Source organism: Dipteris shenzhenensis, chromosome 29 (genome assembly GCF_047967505.1).
Source record: "Dipteris shenzhenensis isolate YYH24624 ecotype China chromosome 29, Dip_SZ_1.0, whole genome shotgun sequence".
NCBI classification, from domain to species: domain Eukaryota; kingdom Viridiplantae; phylum Streptophyta; class Polypodiopsida; order Gleicheniales; family Dipteridaceae; genus Dipteris; species Dipteris shenzhenensis.
In genome coordinates this window covers 48,658,568-48,677,548 of record NC_141624.1, presented here as the reverse complement: position 1 = coordinate 48,677,548, position 18,981 = coordinate 48,658,568, and the positions used below count along the sequence as shown (strand labels likewise).

The window sequence follows — 18,981 nt, the reverse complement described above, 5'->3', positions numbered from 1 at the left end:
TTAATTAACTCGGGGTCATCGAAAACCGTATACCCCGTTGCTGTGGGCTTTGAAAGGATGTTATCAGGTGCACCGCTTACTAACTTAGTAAGAGACACACTTAACAACACATGTACTAACCTCTGAGAAGGTCCCGCCAATTGCATCTGCATATGTTCCGCATTGGGAGTCTCTTGCATTTCCGCGTCACATATTGGCTGTGCGATGGTCTTTATTTAGTGGACAATCTTTCCACTGATGTCGCTGAAGGCAACCAAAGCACAATCCTTCCTTTCTAGCTTTTTCTTTTTGCTCAGGGGTCAACGAGGACTTTGACCAAGCCCGGGTTGCCATTGGAGTTACTTTCCTTTTCACCCCAACGGTGGTACTTGTCTTTGTTGGTCCCTCAACCGGCTTCACCTGCTTGGTTTGGCCACTTGGCTGCGAGACACTTGTCTTTGAAGTCCATTTCCTCTGAAATCCCCCTTTTCTCGGGTACTCATGCTGAGTCCCTGCCTGCACAAACCCACTAGGTCTGCCTCTGGCATCCTCGTAGTTCAGGGCTACTGCAATAGATTCATCTAATATAGTCACATATTTAGCCCGAACTTCCATTTTAATCTTGTCGTTCAGTCCATAGATATCGTCTTTCAACTGAACCGACATAAGGAGAGAGTCTGTTATCTTTATAACACATTCCCTGAACTTGTCAGTGTACTCTGCCACCGATAAATTCCTCTGGCGAAGGTTTCTATAAGCATCCCAAGCTCGGGACTCTTCGTTAGGTGGAAGAAAGTGTTTCTTGAATTCAGCCTTAGACCCTTCCCAAGTGGTAGGGGCAACTTGATCTTTCTGTTGCTTTATCCACCACCTATCCGCTGCCTCAATAAACAGGTGAGTGATCTCGCGGATTTTCTTTAGATTAGATCTGATTTCACAAATGGCGAAGGCTTCTTCTCACTTGTGTAACCAAATCTTGATCACATCAGAACTGCGCTCGGTCATCCGACCAGCTACTTTTCCGGTCTATAATTAGCAATATTAGGTACCTTGACCTTTGCACGTTCTGATGAATGTATACTGGGCTCTGGCTCTGCTGGAGCTTTGCCCTTTTCATTTCTAGATGGTCTAGCCGACAAGGTTTGCACCATCTCTCTAATTTCATTTTGATCAGCGTTCACTTGAAGCTGTTGGTTCATGATCTGCTGTAAAGCATCTTCTAATACAGAAATCCTACCCACTAGGGTAGGTGTTATGTGATGGGACACTTGTTGTGTAGACTGTGCTCTAGATTGACCAGGATTCACCCTAGAATCTTGTCCCTCTGCCTCCATTGTTTAAAAAGGAAAAATAGGGTTTTTTTTTTCACTTCGAATTTCCTTCTGTTGTACATGAATAAATCGGCTGCAAACTCTGCTGTACAGGAACAAATCGACTGCAAACTGGAAACTAAAATCTTATATAGAAGGAAAAAAAATGCCCCCTGGAGTAAATCGTCGGAGACGATGCTGAGACCCAAAATCACCCGTCACCCCTCTCTTAGATAGCGAGAAGCAAGAAAAATGAGGGATGAAGGCGGCGAGCTGTTGCTGCTACAGGGGCGGGTACTAGAGAGCTCGTCGAACGTAAGAAGACAATCAAAGCGAGCTGCTGCTTGTAGCTATGTCGTGACGTGGTGGATGCCTTGTTGCGCAAGGCGCCGTCGAGAGTGCTCTTCACTTTAATCGTTCCGACGTTCAATTACACTTGGCTATTGCTTTCCAAAATCCTTACCTCGGAGCTTGGAGTATATGCCGCACGATAAAGCACCCAACTGCTTGGACGACACCAAGCCTTTTCTCGCCTTCCTTCCCTCTTCACTAGATTCTCATAACCAAACTAAGAGCGTCGAAGCTTGCGCGTCTGGTAACTATGACATCGATGTAGCCCACGTAGCCATGAGCTGCCTGCGCGTCGCCCATCGCCATCCACAACAGGTGCTGAAGCTATCATGAATAAAGGAGAATTGCCCGCTTGTGTTACACACCCACGCTTGTGATTCGGGCCTTAGTTTTCCGCCATGCGGTTTCTTACAATCTTACGAAAAATGCATATTCCCATTGTTCGACGTCTTGCTTCCTTCACTAGGATCGTCACAGCCTTGACCTAGGCTCTGATACCAAATGAGACGCTTTGATCTCTCTAATCTCTCCTCAAGCTCGTCAATTCACGGTCGCAACTTACATGCGATGGCATCAGGTTTTTCCTCCCAGCCTATCTCATGGATGGCATGCTCACAAAGATACGTAATTCAATTTCGTTTCATGCCTATCCACAAGCCCACAATTCCCTAGATGGTTCCCTCCTACCACATGTCATCATTTTAGACCTTTAGCTTGGTACACCATTTACCCCTCTCTAGGGGCACAATTAAAACATTTGCCCCTTGGCATTTTTACACATTTAGGTGCACCTAGGCCTTAGCACTCAGAATTACCTAGTCGATGCCAATACACCCTCACCTAGGACCTTGGCAGTTACTTCCCTTGACCATTTAATTTACGCACATGAAATATTACAAAAGTCGGTCATCTAAGAGAAAATGCCCACCGATCTTTCCGAGGTCATGCTATCTCGGCTAGAGCATAACACCATATGTTCTCGAGGGAGTGCCTTTGTGAAGATACCTTAGCACCCGTAAACCTGCATCCCAATGACTCTTCCTGGGAGAAATAGAGAATTGGCATAATATCCCAACTGCATAACAAATATCAGGTCGAGTATTGGTAAGGTAAAGCAAGCTTCCTACCAATCGTCGGTACATAGGAGTATCGACCAGCTGAGATGTGTCGTGAACACTTGAGCCCGATCTCCATAGGAGTTACTGCTGCCCTGCAATCCTCCATCTGGAATCTCTTCAGAAGTTCTCTGCAATATTTCTCCTGTGAAATGAAGATCCTGTCTTTGGCCTGCTTTACTTCTATCCCAAGGAAGTAGTGTAATAACCCAAGGTCAGTCATCTCAAAGACATGAGTAGATCCCTGACCTGGGAAATCTTCTTGACATGGTCACCTGTCAAGATAAGATCATCAACATACAGGATGAGTACCAATCACAACCACTTCTCAATGAGCAAGTAGAGGTTTTCCTCAGAAGGACTCCGACTTAGCCCTATCTTTTGAAAGAATACATCTATCCTTTGGTACAAGCTCTGGGGGCCTGTTTCAGCCCGTATAACGCCTTCTTCAACTTGCAGACCTTTAATGGGGACCCTGGATCTTGAAAGCCCTGTGGTTGCTCGACGTACACCTCCTCCTCCAAGGTTCCATTAAGGAATGCGGACTTCACGTCCATTTGAAAAATAGGCCAATGGAATTGGGCAGCAAGGGTAATCACTGTCCGGGTTGGGTACATAAAGTACTCTAGAGATATCCTTCTCCTCTCCCACGGTCGTAATGAAAGGAATGCTACCAATGCCCTTCACAAGACATGTCCGGCTATCCCCGACAGAAACTTTGGAAACTGGGTGTGTACTTTCCATGGTTTTGAACCAAGTCTTTTTGTTGGACATATGCTTTGAGGCTCCGCTGTCAACATACCAACCCTCTTTTCCTTCACTGACTGCATACGCTGAACAATGTTCATTGATTAAAAACAACTGTCTTGTTGTCACATTGGCAGAATCATTCCTAGGCTCTTCTTTGATCCTGGCTTCTCTCTTCGGCTTCTGATCTGCCTTCTTCTTTTGGCATTCTTTGGCGGAGTGGCCAAGCTTTTCACAGTAAAAGCACTTCATTTTCTTCTTTCGGTTTGCGTCCTTTGACTTCTTGAATTCGTTTGACTTGCCTTTTCCAGGCTTGTCTTTGGCCACTAATGCCTTTTCATTGGTTTGCGTAAAGAGTTTCTCTCGAGCCTCCTCCTAAAGCATTAGTGGGCCAAGCTCCTCAAAGGTGAGTGGCTTAGTCTATTGACCCGCAGTGACCGTAGTCACAAAACTCCGTGGCAATTTGTGGAGTGTGAGCATCGCCAATTGACTCGAGTCCACCTTCTGACCTACCGCTGCGAGCTGGTCCCACATGACTTTCACCTTTGTCAGATGGTCATGCATAGTATCACCCTCGTTCATATCAAGATTATAAAGTTGATGCTGAAGAGTAATGATACAGGCTGTATTGTCGGTTTCATACAGCTCCTTCAGTATGGCCCACGCCTCTGGAGATGTCTCTCCCAATCGGATATGAGGGATCACAACATCTGTTGTCGTGCCGATTAGCATTGCTAAGGCTTGAGCATCCCTCTCCTCCCATTCACTGAGTTCATCCACACCTGCCAGCCAGATAGAGAAACCACCAAAATATATATTTCCGTCCAAAACTATGGACACAATACAAAAGAGATAGATCTAGAGCCCACCAATGGTGTGGTCCTCTGATCTTACCACAAGGTCCTTCTCCTATCAGCCAGTTATCTCTAGACTCGAGCCCGCGTGCTCCACCTCGAGTGTCTGTAGACTTTCCGTCTAGTGTGTTCTTCTCCACCTTACTGCCTGTGAATCAGCCTAGGTGGGCAGCCCCCACCAAGTTTTGTCTGCAGCACACAGGTCCCCTTGGTCCTCCTGAATGTAGGCTCCAAGTTAACTGTTTCACTGCTCCAACCTGCTTGTGAATGGCTGCTCCAGAAGATGATGATCTCAGCACCTTGCTGCCCTAGAAGACAGCCAAGGTCCAGCCCTTCCTGGCTAAGTCTGCAGCCCTTGTTGCACTCTCTCACCTCGTGTAGATAGGCCCAGAGAGTAGGCTTCCTGCTGCTCCTTTCTGCCCTGGAACTGCTGGCTGCTGGATAAATTGTGAGGCATCAAGCCCTCCTTTTATAGGCCTAGGGGCCTGTCAAAAAACCGACCAGCCAGATTCATACTGGCCGACCAGACTGGCTGACCAGTCTGCCCTTTAAGGGCTCACAAAACTGGGGCCCCTTGGCCCACACTTCTAGGGCCTTTAGTCCTCCAATCAAGGCAGGGGCTCAGCCTATTTAAGGCATGCCACTGCCCACTGGCAGCCCCATTTGCTGCTCCATCTGGCCACCTGTAGGCTCTGTTGCAGGCTGTCCATCTGCACACAGATGCCTTCCACATAGGCGCCTTTGTTTGTGCAGTCCTGCACCATGTCTGCTGTTCACTCTGCTTCTGCTGCTGCGCCAACCTATGCGCCATTATCAGGGTCTGTTGTAGGCCCTTCGCCTGTCCACTATCCTCGCCATATGGCTCGCCATGTTGACGCCATCTGCAGGTCGCAATCCTGTGAGGTGCTGCCCATGTGGCAGCCCCCTCTCTTCCTTCTCTCTTGGGCACATCCTGCCCTAGGTCTCCCTCCCCCATGCTCTCCTCATTTGGGGGCTTACAGACGGGGAGGTGACCTTTCCAACATTAGAAGAAGGAAGATGACTGGAGGAGGAGGAAGGACGAGCAGTGGGTGTAGAGGCTTCTGAACGCTGATCCATCTTGGTGAATAGCAAACTGAAAATACTGAAGCAAAAAGATGTAGTGACCTCCCGTGCTAGCCTGAGCTGAAAACGGAATTGCCTTTTTGCCAAGGGACTCCTTCCTCCATAGAGTGCTTTGATGAAGAAGAGTTGAGAGCCTATGGCTCTGATACCATGTTAGAAAAGAAGAGGGAATGAATCACTCAAACCTCCACCCAAGATCTCTCCAACTCTTAGACACTCAACTCAGATAAATGATCACAGATGCAACACACACACACACACACACACACACACACACACACACACTCAGAAATAAATATAGACGGAGAGAGAGTATATTCATCCACCGGATGGCGGGCAGAAAATGGCTCCAAGGGAGCAATACAAATCACAGCAGGGTGCTGGAGAAAACTGATGAACTCTCTTGAGGTGAGAATTCATGGAATCTCCCTCCTCCATATGTGTATGGGAAAGTTCTCGCTTCAGAAAGGAAACCCTGGCATTATTTCTTGCTGCAAATATACTCTCTAGTATCTCCCAAGCTGCCATATATGTCTTGCATGACCGAATATGAGGTATAATGAACCTCTTGATAGAAAAAGAAATTACTGAAAGAGCTTGTGCATCTCTAGAGTCCATCTTTTTTGCTCTGCTGTGGGAGCTCCTGGAGCGGCTGCTCCAACCACCTGTGCTGCATTTGTACCTCTACCCCTGCCTCCAGCTGTAGGAGTGATAGGTGTAGTCGCTGTATCTGGTCTTGCTTCATCTCCATTGACATAATCCCAAAGATGTCTGCCAACCAAGATATTGCGAACCATGAAACTCCACAAGGAGTAGTTGGTGCCATCCAACTTATCCTCTTGTGTGAGAACCCCGAACACCTCATTGGAGTTGTTCAGAGCCATGTATACCAGAAAATGTCAAAAAATACAGTAGACTGACCAAGTGAAATCCCTTCCTGGGATATAAAATGCACAAGTAAAATCTGCAAAGAAAAAATCTGCCCACAATGACAAATACTGTCACAGCCTGTCAAAGGCTCAAAATGCACTTCAATTATCCTGCAAATGCTCTCTAAAACTGCCAAAAAACACTGCAAAATTTGCCAATGTCTGTAATGTCACTCAAAATGAGTCCAAAATTGCTTGCAACAGTCCCAAAATGCTTGTACACTGCCAAATTGCATCAGAATGCCAAAAGCCCTAATTTCTTCAGGGAAATTGCATCCAAAAGAGGGCAAATTGCCCGAAAGCCCCAAAATTGCTGTGTAAAGCAAAAAGCCCCAAGTTTTTGCAAGAAATTGCGACTCAGAAAGGGGCAAATTGTCTGAAAGCCCCAAATGTTGCAAAATTTGCAGTGCAAAACCAAAAGCCCCAAATTTTGGAGTGAGATTGAACTGAAATTGAGGCAAATCCACAAATCCACGAAAAGCCCCAAATTTTGCAAAATGCCTAATGCACAGAATGTGCTCAAATCTGTCCAAAAATCTGCCTAGCCAACTGCAAGAGTAACATGCAGGTAATTTGTACGAATGCATGTGTACGAATAGATGATGCACAATTGTACGGACGACTGACAGTCCGTACGATTGTATGGTAGATGATTGTACGGACATCAGAAGCAAGTGGTACGACGCATATACCTATACCTGTACGGACAACAAATAGTTATACGGATTGTAAAGTGTGCAGTAGTACGGTCAGATGATGTAGGTACATGCTGTTGCTGTACGGAGGTACGGACGGGACGGGTACAAAATAGTACGGGAGGTTGTCAGGCACCTGCAGATTTGTACGGCGCAAACTTGTACGATGCTAAAGCTGATGTAGATTGTACGGACAGATACGTACGGTGCTAAGCTGGTACTAAAATCCGTACTATGTACAGACGATTGAAATCACTGCTGTATGGACAACACCAAAGTAGTTGTACAGACAACGAGTCCTCGTACGAAGACCTGCGTGCTCTGTACGGAATGGCAGAAACTATCGTACGGACGATGACAGCGTGGGTTGGGCGTGGATTGTACGGCTGAGCAGCAAAACGTAGGGCTGTAGGGACAATGCAATAGCAGAAGCTTGGGCAGCTCAACTTGCAGGAGGAGCTTGGGCAAGGAGTTGAGCTTGGCAAGGTCCGGGAGCTTGTCCTGCTTTGATACCAAATGTAGGAAATAGGAGAGTGAGAGAGCAAGAGAGCTGAACATAAGTTTGCAATAGATGAAGTGACTGAATACAAGAAGAGGGAAAGGTTTTGTCTAAGTGACAAAACCTTATCCTTCACTAACCATAGTTAGTGAACTAACTGTGGTTAGGGGGAAAAACTCTAAGGAGGGAAAAGTGCCCCTAACCTACTTATTACATTACATTGGTCACTGCTAGAATATAATAATAATTCTAACATCCTTTCGGGAAGTCTTTCTGGCTCTTTGGTTTTCATCCACCCAGATTGGAGTTTCATCTTTTCTTTGTTTGGGTTCGCTATTGGGCACTCTGGACTTTATGGACAGATAGAAACTGTAAAGTCTTTGGTGATCCTATATTTTCCTTGTTTGGCTTTTTTAAGTGTTCTCTGCAGCAATCCTTCTTTGATTGCTTGCAGACGCGCTGCATACATCATGATGTATATCTAGCATACACAAATTTTCAATTGATGTAATTTCGGCTACCTCATTTTGAGGTCGCTACTCTTGTAATATAATCAATCAAAAGTTTCCACTATAAGAAAAAAAAAGTGTGTGTGTGTGTGTTTCCACGAGCATCCTCACTTGTGGCTCAGGCTTATGTAGATGATTCCTTTCTTATGCCTGAGAACAATCCACAAGAGCTTCAAAATTTGATGGATTCTCTTTCTCTGTTTGCCTTGGTAGCAGGTCTTCATGTTAATTTTAAAAAATCCAAACTCCTATCTCTGAAACAATGTGATTGGCATGCTATTCTTTGGCCAGGGCAAATCATGGAGCCATAGGCAATAATCAGACATTTGGGCTATCCTATTGGCTGGCTGGTTACTCGGAAGCAGCAGCTAAAATGGATATTTCAGAAGCTTCATGCTAAGCTGCATTACTGGAAGATTTCTACATGGCCTCTTCATGTTAGGCTCCGGATAGTGCAATCCATTGTCATGGCCTATGTTCAATTTTATTTGCCTCTAATACACAGGATTGCTCAAGACATTTCAGCATATATGTCTGAAGCTATGGAGCTACTTTGGAAAACTAAGTCTTCAGTCAAGGCACTGAGGTTGTTGAGAATGGATAAAGTATGTTCTCCAAGGAGAAATGGAGGGCTGAATGTGCTAAACCTTAGCCTTCATGTATTGTCCAGAAAGATTTCAATGATGCTTACTTTCTTTCAGGAGATTCAGCCATGGACACTTATACTATCAGATATGTGTCAGGAGATTCAGCCATGGACACTTATGCTATCAGATATGTGTCATACTTTGATTACTAATGCTTATGGCAAATGGGAAATTGATATATGGGAAGTCATACTGGGCAAATATGTGGGAAAGATTCCAGGCAGCCCATCTGTCACTGATTTGATCTAAGATTGGAAACAGGTCTCTCACATATTAAGTGGGATCCTCCACATCCTGCTGCCAGCTCATTACGCATGGAGAGTATTTACTGGAGTGCTGTTTTTGACTCTTCACTTGCATGGCAAGAGCCTGTTAGGGCATATAATCTAAGTAAAAGGGGAATTCATTACATAGCTGATGTGGTGGATGATCAAGGGCAGTTTTTATCTTTTCCTCAGGCTATGCTACCTATGGATTAGGTATGCATCACAGGAATATTTGGAACAAAATAAAGGATATGTTGCAACCATTCTTGCCAATCCCTCCCCTTTCAACTAGACAGAGATTGGCTGAATGGAAATTACAGCCTGTTGGGTTGAATCTCCGTCCTGTACCTCTTTGTAAGCTCACATCTATCAAAACATACATGTTATTGCAGCCCATGCCTTGGATACATAATCATGCCAATGCTCTGTGGCACATGCAAAAACCACAATCTTGGTGGAGGAAGAATTTGGATGCACTGTGGCATGCTAAGTTACCTTTGAAACAAAAACTCCGCTTTACTGCACCAACTGAGACAATAGCTCATTTGTTTTGGCATTGCCCCTGCACAAAGTCATTGCTTCAGCAGATTTGGACACTCTTGAGGCTTCGTTTCCCTAACTCAACTTTTGGGAAAATTTTTTGGCTATTTGGCAGATGTCTTGCTCCACTGACTCAATATTCTTTGCTCCTTTTTTGGATCAGATATTGGGCTCTTTGGACTTTGTGGACTGAACATAACATTGTGTATCTGCACAGACAGTTTACTCAGCCATATCAGTTCTTCAGAGCCTCCTTGAGGCAATTTGTTTATGACGCATGTCAGGAGGGTGATCTTCATAGCTCTTGCATGGAGATTGTTTTCTTGTGTTTTTGATGTGCATGAGATTCTACTCTTTTGAGAATCTCTTTGTAAAATATTGAAATTGTAATATTATGACTGTGGAATTACCAAAAAATAAAATAAAAGTGTGTGTGAGTGAGTGGATTCTTTTCTTTGTTTAGGCTCGCTATTGGGCACTTTGGACTTTATGGACAGACCGCAATTGTAAAGTCTTTAGTTATCCCAAATTTTCTTTGTTTGCTTTCTGTAAGCGTTCTCTGCAGCAATCTTTCTTTCATTGCTTGCAGACTCGCTAGATAGATCAAGATGTATATTTGGCTTATACAGAGATCTTCAGTTGATGTATTTTCTAGTGCCTCTTTTTCGAGGTGACTATTCTTGTAATATAATCAATCAAAGCTTTCACTATAAAAAAAAAAGTGTGTGAGTGAGAGAGAGAGAGAGAGAGAGAGATGACATTATAGGATACAATATGATTCTATCAAAGTCCGCTTGAGAATTTCCAAGATATATGGGACTAGAAGCTACTATCTTAATAATAGTGGCTCTTTTACATCTGACTGATACATTTTCTGGTAAATCCTATGTGGTTAGTATGTGGTTGGCCGACCTATCGGCCATGTCCAAAATTTTACTGCGTTGTCCTTGAGTTTCCTTAAGGTATGCACCCAGTTGTTGGGCTGGTTGGTTCATAAGGACTGTTCATTGCTGTTGTACTCTTCCTTGTACTTTTCCCTGATATGCATGTATGCTCTGCAGTGAAGGAGTGTATGCTCTTCATTTTCTCTCTCTCTCCTGTTGGTCAGATTTACAGATTCTTGCCTCCCTGAGGATTCTTGGTCTCTGGGCCACCTACCCTTTTCTACCTCTAGATGGAGCTGGTTTTTATTCTGCAGATTATGTGCCTTTTTATCCTCCCTGAGATATTCCTGCATTTTGTACTTCTTCATCAGGTTTATCTCTGCTTGTAGAATTCCATTTTTTGTTCCTGGGTTGTGCCATAAGTTCTGCAGCATGACTAGCTCTCTGATTTCTGTTTCTTCCTCGAGGGGGGGGGAGAGAGATAGAGAGAGACTATAATAAAGTCTATGGGAGAGGAAAAGGTCTATGAGACTGAAAAATCCCGGGTACAATAGAAAGGCATCCACCCCTGAAGCCTACTTCCTAACATCGGTTATAGATTGAGAGTGTTTAGCTTTCAATTTGAAATCCCTGATGAGAGCCTTGCTTTCACAATGGACAGCCCACTTACCCTCCTTTCTAGCTGACCTCACCTTTGCTAACTAGCCTTTTGCCTAAGTTAGGATCTAGTAAGTTCCTGTGCTATCCATATTTTTGTACGTTTCAATTTATTGGATTGTCTGAGAATATCTAGCTCTTGTTGTTGCAAGAGTTAATACTGGATGTGTACCATCTAAATGGATTTTTCTCAAGTTGTCCTTTGGCGACACAATGCTGAAGCCTTCTTTTCTTTGTTCTCTTTGATAGACGACTCTACTTATTTCTCTAGCTTGGTCTTGACCTCATGAGAGATATGAGAGTCAAGCTTAACCATAACAATCAGAGGGGGGTTACTCACACATTGATGTATTGCTTCGCTGATTGAATGAGAGCCAAGTTGCTTGTTGACTTGATTCTCTATAGTGTGTAGATACTTTTGTAGCTAGTACGAAGCAATGAGGGAGAAACCACGACCTCAACAAACGACTTCACCTTCTTGCCACCCATAGTGCCCAGGTAAAATGTGAGCGGCTGGAGAAGCCAAAAATCGGGTCGAGCTAAGCAGTTGAGCTGGATATGCGAACTGTGGGTTCCAAAACGTGAGGGTCGAGCTGGATATGCGCCCTAGGAGCTGAGCAGAGGGTCGAGCTCAGCAGATGGAATTGTTCAAAATGAGCTGCTACTCCGAAGAAGCAAAAACCCAAATCGAGGTGAGCGAGGGATCAAGCTGGGCAGCTGGCCTGGTTGTGCTGAGCGAGGTGATTTAAGAGAAGAAAGAAAGAAAGAAAGTTTATCAAAAGTCTTCGAAAGACTGAAGGGTCTATCACACTAAAAGAAGCCTGATACAATGAGCTGAAAAAGTGGAGCCTCTAATCAAGGAAGCCTGATACAATGAGCTGAAAGGGTGGAGGCTCTAATCGGGCATTATCACCAATAATGAATACATCATAATCCTATCATATCAAATCTAGTACATGACCCATGGCTTGGGTGGAAGCTCAAAGGGAGCCCATTGATGAATAACACTGTGATGATACGAAACCTGTGATAGAGCTTTCACAGTGGTTTGTGCGTGTGACACGCTATGATCTCCTAGCGATGGCCCTACGACTGACAAATGTCACTGTAACCCCCGTAGTCATGCCCCTGATCTATTGAGCATGGGGGGAAGATCTCTAAGCATGATCCATGCATCAACCCGTTGTCAAGTCTATTGTGTCACTGTCTTTGGATCTTGGCCTCATCGGCTACCCATTGTCCTTACGATCTGGTTGGAAAAACGCCGTGATCATGCTCTGGTAGAGTCTGGCTGTGTGCCCTGATCTTGCCTTTGTATCTTGAGCACTGCTCTCTGTGCCTGGCGATCCCGTGGATGAAGGCAACAAGGCATCTTTGATCTGGGTAATAAAGAAAGCTAGAGAGGGGTCCGTAACCATCTCTGAATAACACGGGGGACTAGAAGCACTGCACAGAGAGAGAGAGATGAGAGAGAGAGAGAGAGAGAGAGAGAGAGAGAGAGAGAGAGGTGAGGGAAAGCATGAAGGGCAGCTTCGTGTAGTGACCGGGTGATCAGGGCAGCACAGTCCTCTAATAGGGGTATGAAATCAATGTAAGCAAGGAGTATCTACAGATGGCGATAGTAAATAGGTGAGTGGTCACGGTCGAAGCGTATATCATGATATGTGGAGTAAGAACTCAGTGGGGTGAAAGGTGTTGTGCAATGGCAGGGGGTGGAAATGCTAAAGAAAAGGTAGGTATGATCAGCCCCTGGGGGAAGAGGTGCTACAGTGAAGTCCATGATGTGTGATGTGAAGGCAGGATCCCATGATGTAATCAACAACGCTAGAGCCTCCCCCATGTGGGAAGCATGTGAAACCACTCGAGGCGGGCCATCTGTCAAGACCATTATAAATAATGAGATCATGCATCCTGCCGAGGTCTAATAGGGCCTGCCCATAAGGTGTGATGGGACCTCGTCTGTCAGTCAAAATCCGTAGCATACCTTGTCCTCAAACTCAATGTCTGGTAGTAGAATGGAGTCATCCTTGAAAACAAGGAGTGGTATTTGATGGGCGCCTGTCCTTGCATTGAAGTCTCCAACTAGGAGGACTTCTCCGTGGCTCGAGAAGTTAACAATGGACTGATAAAGGGCTGCAAATGGAGATGCCTCAACCTCATCTCGAATATCCCTCACAAAGTGAGAGGTCTTCGGTGGAAAATAGTACACTACAACAAACAAATCTCGGCTGTCCATGTGTCGAATTCGGATCCAAAGAAACTTAGAATGTGTATCTCTCTGCTCTACTGAAATGGTCCTCAAAAGGGTGGATCTATAGAGAACTGCTTCTCTTTTTGATCCTCGTACTCCCCCTGTGTCCCTAGTCTCATCTTTGTAAGCAGACTCCCATGTGTACTCGTTGACTACTGGTAGTGGGCGCTCGGGACTCTGATGTGTCTCTATGTAAAAGACTATGTTGCGACCTGTATAGGATTTTGAGAAGTTCCCTGGTTGTGATCATAAGGTACCATTACAGTTTCAAATGGTGCAAGATAGGGTCTCGGAGATTTGAGTCTCATAGACCCCGCCTCCCTATGCGGGAGGGGAAGCTGATGCCCGACGGGGGCCTGTAAGAAGTCGTCCATCTCGTACTACTGCCCACTTCCCCTCCTTACGGGCCTGATCGCACTGCTGCAATAGGGAGCGCCTCTCCTCAATCTGTAGTGGGGTGAGGTCCTCATCCATGGAGATCGTTGGGTGAACTCGCAGAACTGACCTGCGTTGTAAAGCCGAAAGTTGTGCCTGAGCATCATGAAACCGTTTGATCAGGGGCTGCTCTCAGTTGGGGTCTCTCCCCACCCTCCATGCCCTCTCGATCCTGTGCTCATCTACACCCAGAGTGGTGGCCACGAAAGCCGTTGCATATGTCATCAGTGTACCCTCAATGTGCGAGATCCCACGGACTCTGATTTTGAGAGCTTTATTGGCTCTCTGCTGCTCCATGAGGGTAGCCGAAACGGTTTCCCTTGCAGGTTCCCGTTTGGCCACGTCGACCCATTTGGAAGTCTCCTCAATCACTGATTGCATGCTCGCGATCTGGGCGTCTACAACTGGTGTACTCTTGGTAGCTGTACGGGTAGAGGAGAGCTCCTCCTTGAGCTGAATCATGTCCTGCTTAAGCCCCTGGATGATACTGGCCTGCTCTTGAATATAACGAGCTTGCTTTTGAACCACCCGAGCCAAGTCCTGAGTGAACCTGGCTTGCTCCTGTGCATAACAGGTCAGCTCTATCTTCCTGGCTCGTATACTATTTACCTCCACAAGTAAGGTTTCCCATCTGTCCAGGGGATCAATGAGACCCTGTCCGAGCTGAAACTGTAAGGGATGAGGTACAAAAGTAGGAGGATGTGGCAGGATAGTGGGTGGTGGTCGGGCAAGCTGAGTGAGGAGAGCGGATGCCTGACAGATATGGGGGTCTCAATGGTCCCAATCAGATAGGAAATGGGAGAATGAGTTAGTGGCGAAGTAATCCCAGTGGTAAGAGGGAGAGGTGGCTGACTAAGCGGGAGAGGGGATGGGAAAGTCGAGAATAATGGCCCTGCATGCATCACCTCTTGTGGGGGTGACATGGGTGATGGAACGGATGGAACCTCCAAAGCAGTGGAGGAAGAGGACTCCAACGATACGCCGCCCATCACAGGAGGGGTAGCTAAAGAAGTAGACTTGATTGGTGTAGTTGAAGTAGACTTCAGTGGTAGGGCTGAGACAGGCCCTCTCGGCACAGGTGTAGGTGTAGGTGTAGGTATAAGTGGATTAACTCTTGTGGAAGCAGATGTGACTGTGGTTGATGATGATGATGATGATGATGACCCTTTATGAGTCGCTCGGCTGTCCACTCCAAGTCCACTACAGTTGAGGCGTCTATTGACATCCTCAGGCTTCAATTGCACGTGTTGAGGTTTGTTCTTTTCTTGGCCATCGAATAGAAAGCTAAATGTTCTTGCTGTTTTTCTAGGTGGGGGTCCCCTTATGTGGGCATAATGATTCTCTCCATGATTGGCGAATAGGCCATGTGGCAAGCAAGAGCAGCAATGGCAGATAGGAGGCTGATAGAGCAGGAGCAGCGGCGGGTGGAAGGTGCGAGAGATGTAGGCGGGAGGTGCAAGGGCAGAGGCGGTGCGTGTTACGGGAGTGTAGGCTGGCGAGGCGGCTGAGCGTAGGTGTAGTGGTGGCGTAGATTGAGGGTGAGCATAGGCTAGCGATGGCGGTGGCGTAGGCTGAGCAATGGCGAGGCTGAGCGTAGGCTAGTGATAGAGGCTGGGCCAACGTGAGCAGACGGGTGTGAGAGAAACGGATGGGACGTGAACGATGTACGATGAGCTAGCAACGGACGTGAGCCAGCGACGATGAGCCAGTGACGGATGTGAGCCAGCGACAGACGGAGAGAATTTACGAGAAATGATGGGTAGAAGGCCTTGCGTAGCGATGACGGGCGGATGGCGGTCAGCTGCGATGACGGGCAGGTGGCATAAGGCCTTACGTAGCTTGCGTGGCTCCGTAACAGAGCAGGCTATTTGCACTATTTGCTGGAGATGGTGTGGCGAGAGAGCAAGGGCTCAGCGTTGGCATTGGCATTGGCGATGACGAGCAGCTTAGATCACAACGTTGGCAATGGAGAAGTAGATCACAGCGTTTGCGTTGGCGAGCAGCAGCAGCATTGACAATGGAGAGGGAGCAACAGCGTTGGCGATGGTGAGCAGCAGCAGCGAAGGTCACATGCAGCAGCGAAGGTCACCCATGGTCACATGCAATAAGGATGGTGAGAGGAACGATGGCGTGAGCGGACGAGCAGCAAACGAGAGAGATTATATGATATGATATGATTGTATTAGAATCCGCATGAAACCCTTTAGTGTGCCTAGTGCTTTGTTGTGGTGGTCCAAGACTTCTTTTAAGTAGCTTCCCAGCTTTTTGGCTGGCTGCTCCAACAGATTTCTCAGGTTGCCTTCTCAGGTTGCCTATCCTGTCCCCTTAGTTTTGTCTGATGTGTGCATTGGCTCGACATCTCTAACTCTAGATCATGTGAACTGGTTCTCATTCTGCAGATTAGATGCCTTTTAAACATCGATATGTCTTTCTGGTGGATAGCTGTCCACCAGATTAATTTCCTGTTTGTAGAACTGCATTTTCGCCCTTGGGTGTTGCCATAATTTCTGTATCATTTTCTGTGTCTCTGAATCCTTGATTTCACATGCCCACTCTCGATATGGAGTCGGTGTGAAGAGAGAGAGAGAGAGAGAGAGAGAGAAAGAGAGAGAGAGGTTTTAATATTGCCATGTTTGAATGGGACAACAGGGATATGTTGGAAATAAGGCAGCCGTTTTTCCTCTGCAACTTCTAGGGTTTGATGTGGATCCTATAAACTCTGTTCAGTTTTCCAATCACACAGGCTAGTATGGACATCATAATTGTTGTGGATTAAAATCTCTATGCCCAACAAAGTCGTTAATCAAGTTTTGTGGAGAAGTCACAAAGCTTATTGTATTCTATATTGGCTTGTTGCTCAAGTTGATGCAGCATTACATGGTTTGATTCGTTTGCATCCATATTGGCCTTTGCCAAAGATGCCCCTTGCAAGAACATGTGTTTTTCAACAAAAAGACTAAGTGATTTGGATTGGTGAATGTTTTTGTTTACAAATGCAAAGCTTGCATTTTAAAAATTTTAATATCTTTGCAATTTATTGAAGGCATAGTAATGGTGTGAGTGCACTGTCTTTTATGTATTTTGTTGTTTGCTTTGAGTGTTTACAAGTTCCGGATAATTTGGAAGACAATCTTGGAGGAGCACAAAGGGCATGCCTAAAAGATTTTAAATCAAGAGGAACTCTAGGCGAAGAAGATCTGGCATATGTTTCTTAAGTAGGAGAAAGGCTATATTGGGTATATTCAATTTATACAAGGCGTTATTGATAAAATGATAAGGATAACTAGTATGAGAAAGCGATTCCGTGCCCCCGTAGAAGGGTCTCCTTTAAGAACGCAAGCACTTGTGGACACCAAGGGAGTCAATGCCGATAAGGATAGCTAGTATAAAACAACATTCCATGCCCCTATAGAAAAGTCCCTTTTTAGAACATTGATGGGATTTGTGTATGCTATTTGTGGGACCAACTTCACCAGTCGGTGGAGTAGAAGAGATGATCTTGGGTGATAGTGGCTCTGGATCTGGTAGGGCTGGCGTCCTCCAGGAAGGATTAAGTAATTGGGTGCTGCTGGTGCTCAGCCTGATCAGTGTGTCAGGCCTCTTTCTCCTCCTCTGTAACCTTGGGAGATAGAACATTGTTTGACAAGCGCTGCCATCACTCCATTGCTCTGTATCCCCAAGATAAATAGGAAAGGCAAGCTGTTTGCGGTCGTCATGTGAGAGTCCATGTGAGGGCGAGTTTGTCATGTTGTACTCTCTGGATCTTTGCTTGAAGGTCAACTGGTCTCAATGTGTGGCTGGTCAAGATGTGTTGAAGTTCATGACCTTGGTTTTACCAAGGTCAACCATTAGATCTCGTGTCTCACAAAAAGATTGGAGTGCATCAAAATGTCGCTAGAGACCCTCGACTGATGAGGAGAGTAGAACCATATGATCTATGTAGTATGAGCGGGATCAAAGAAGCGGATAAAGGTAAGCTTCTTTTTCCGGAGAAAAGAAACTTCTATTAATGCTTGAGAATGAAACCCTAGTGCTTTTAGCCTCCGTAAGGAACTGAAATAACTAGTAAATACAATGGAGAGGCTGTTAGAAGAAAAACCAGCCTGTTCCCAGGGCGCTAGCTCACTGCCTATAGGTAGGGGATAACAACTACAGAGGTGGTCTATACATCCAACATATATCTCCTGCAGAAAGTGTAAAAAATATCTACAGGCCAAACCTTGCAAAAGTGGTCCCGCCTTTCGCTAGTCCCTCTCAAACTTGGAGTGCCACGCTCCCAAGTAGCACGCAACGTGAAAATGATATCCTGCCAGATCGCCACCAGGGTAGCCGTCGGAGTCATCACCGGTCCCCCCATCACCTGGCTGCAACGAACAACTAGGCAATGATGCTGGCCACCGTCTCCTAGACACTATTGGTGAGAATGTCGGTCGTGAACGGGTGGGTGGTGCAGCGTCAAAGGCCTCTATCCGGGAGACGTGGTGGTCATGGATCCTGTAAGCTGGTGACACTGGGTCTATGGAAAAAGCATGCCCACCCTCTGTGAACCATGCTACCAGAAATGTAGACGTAGACAGCCCATTAGTTGCTGTACATACTTGTCCCATAACTGTAAATATGCTTGATCATGTGAAGTGTGTTACTCTCAATGTACAGGGAATGTGTGATGGTCGCAAATGGAAACTGGTTTGGATGTATATCAGGCAATTGCAGCCTGATATAATTGCTTTGCAAGAGCATAATCAGCATATGTATGCTGGTCAAATAGGCCATTTTGCTGGTTATGATATCTTCTATGCTGGAGAGCACTCCTTTTCTGGTGTGGATTTTTTGGTAAAGCACGACCTTCAACCTGTTGTGGCTCTCAATGATTGCCATGGTAGATGGATTATTGTTCAATGCCTTGTTTAAGGGGAAATTTTTGAATTTGCATCGGTTTATGCCCCCCAGTCTTCTCGTGATAGAGCTTTGATCTGGGCTACCATGCATACTTATCCATGGCGACAACATGCCTTCATTTGTGGCGACTTTAATAATGCCCCTCAATCGGGTGACAACACCTCAGGCCACACTCATATGTTGGCTTCTGAAACACAGGCATGGTTTGATTTTTTGCTTCAGTTGCGCCTGGTTGATCTCTGGAAGGAATTACAACCCATGCTTCCGGGTTATACCTTTCAGCATAATGCTCAATCTTCTTATTGGGCAC

General features: G+C 45.8%; 1 protein-coding gene across 3 annotated transcripts in view; it reads left to right on the top strand.

Moving 5' to 3' along the window:
- The window catches only part of SOS4 (pfkB-like carbohydrate kinase family protein), a 199,994-nt gene that overhangs the window by 14,561 nt on the left and 166,452 nt on the right, over window positions 1–18,981 (top strand). For all 3 annotated transcript variants that reach the window (XM_087400421.1, XM_087400423.1, XM_087400422.1), the window contains exon 3: window positions 16,422–16,515. In XM_087400421.1, the coding sequence (XP_087256547.1) occupies window positions 16,422–16,515 (94 nt within the window). The remainder of the gene's footprint in view (window positions 1–16,421; window positions 16,516–18,981) is intronic.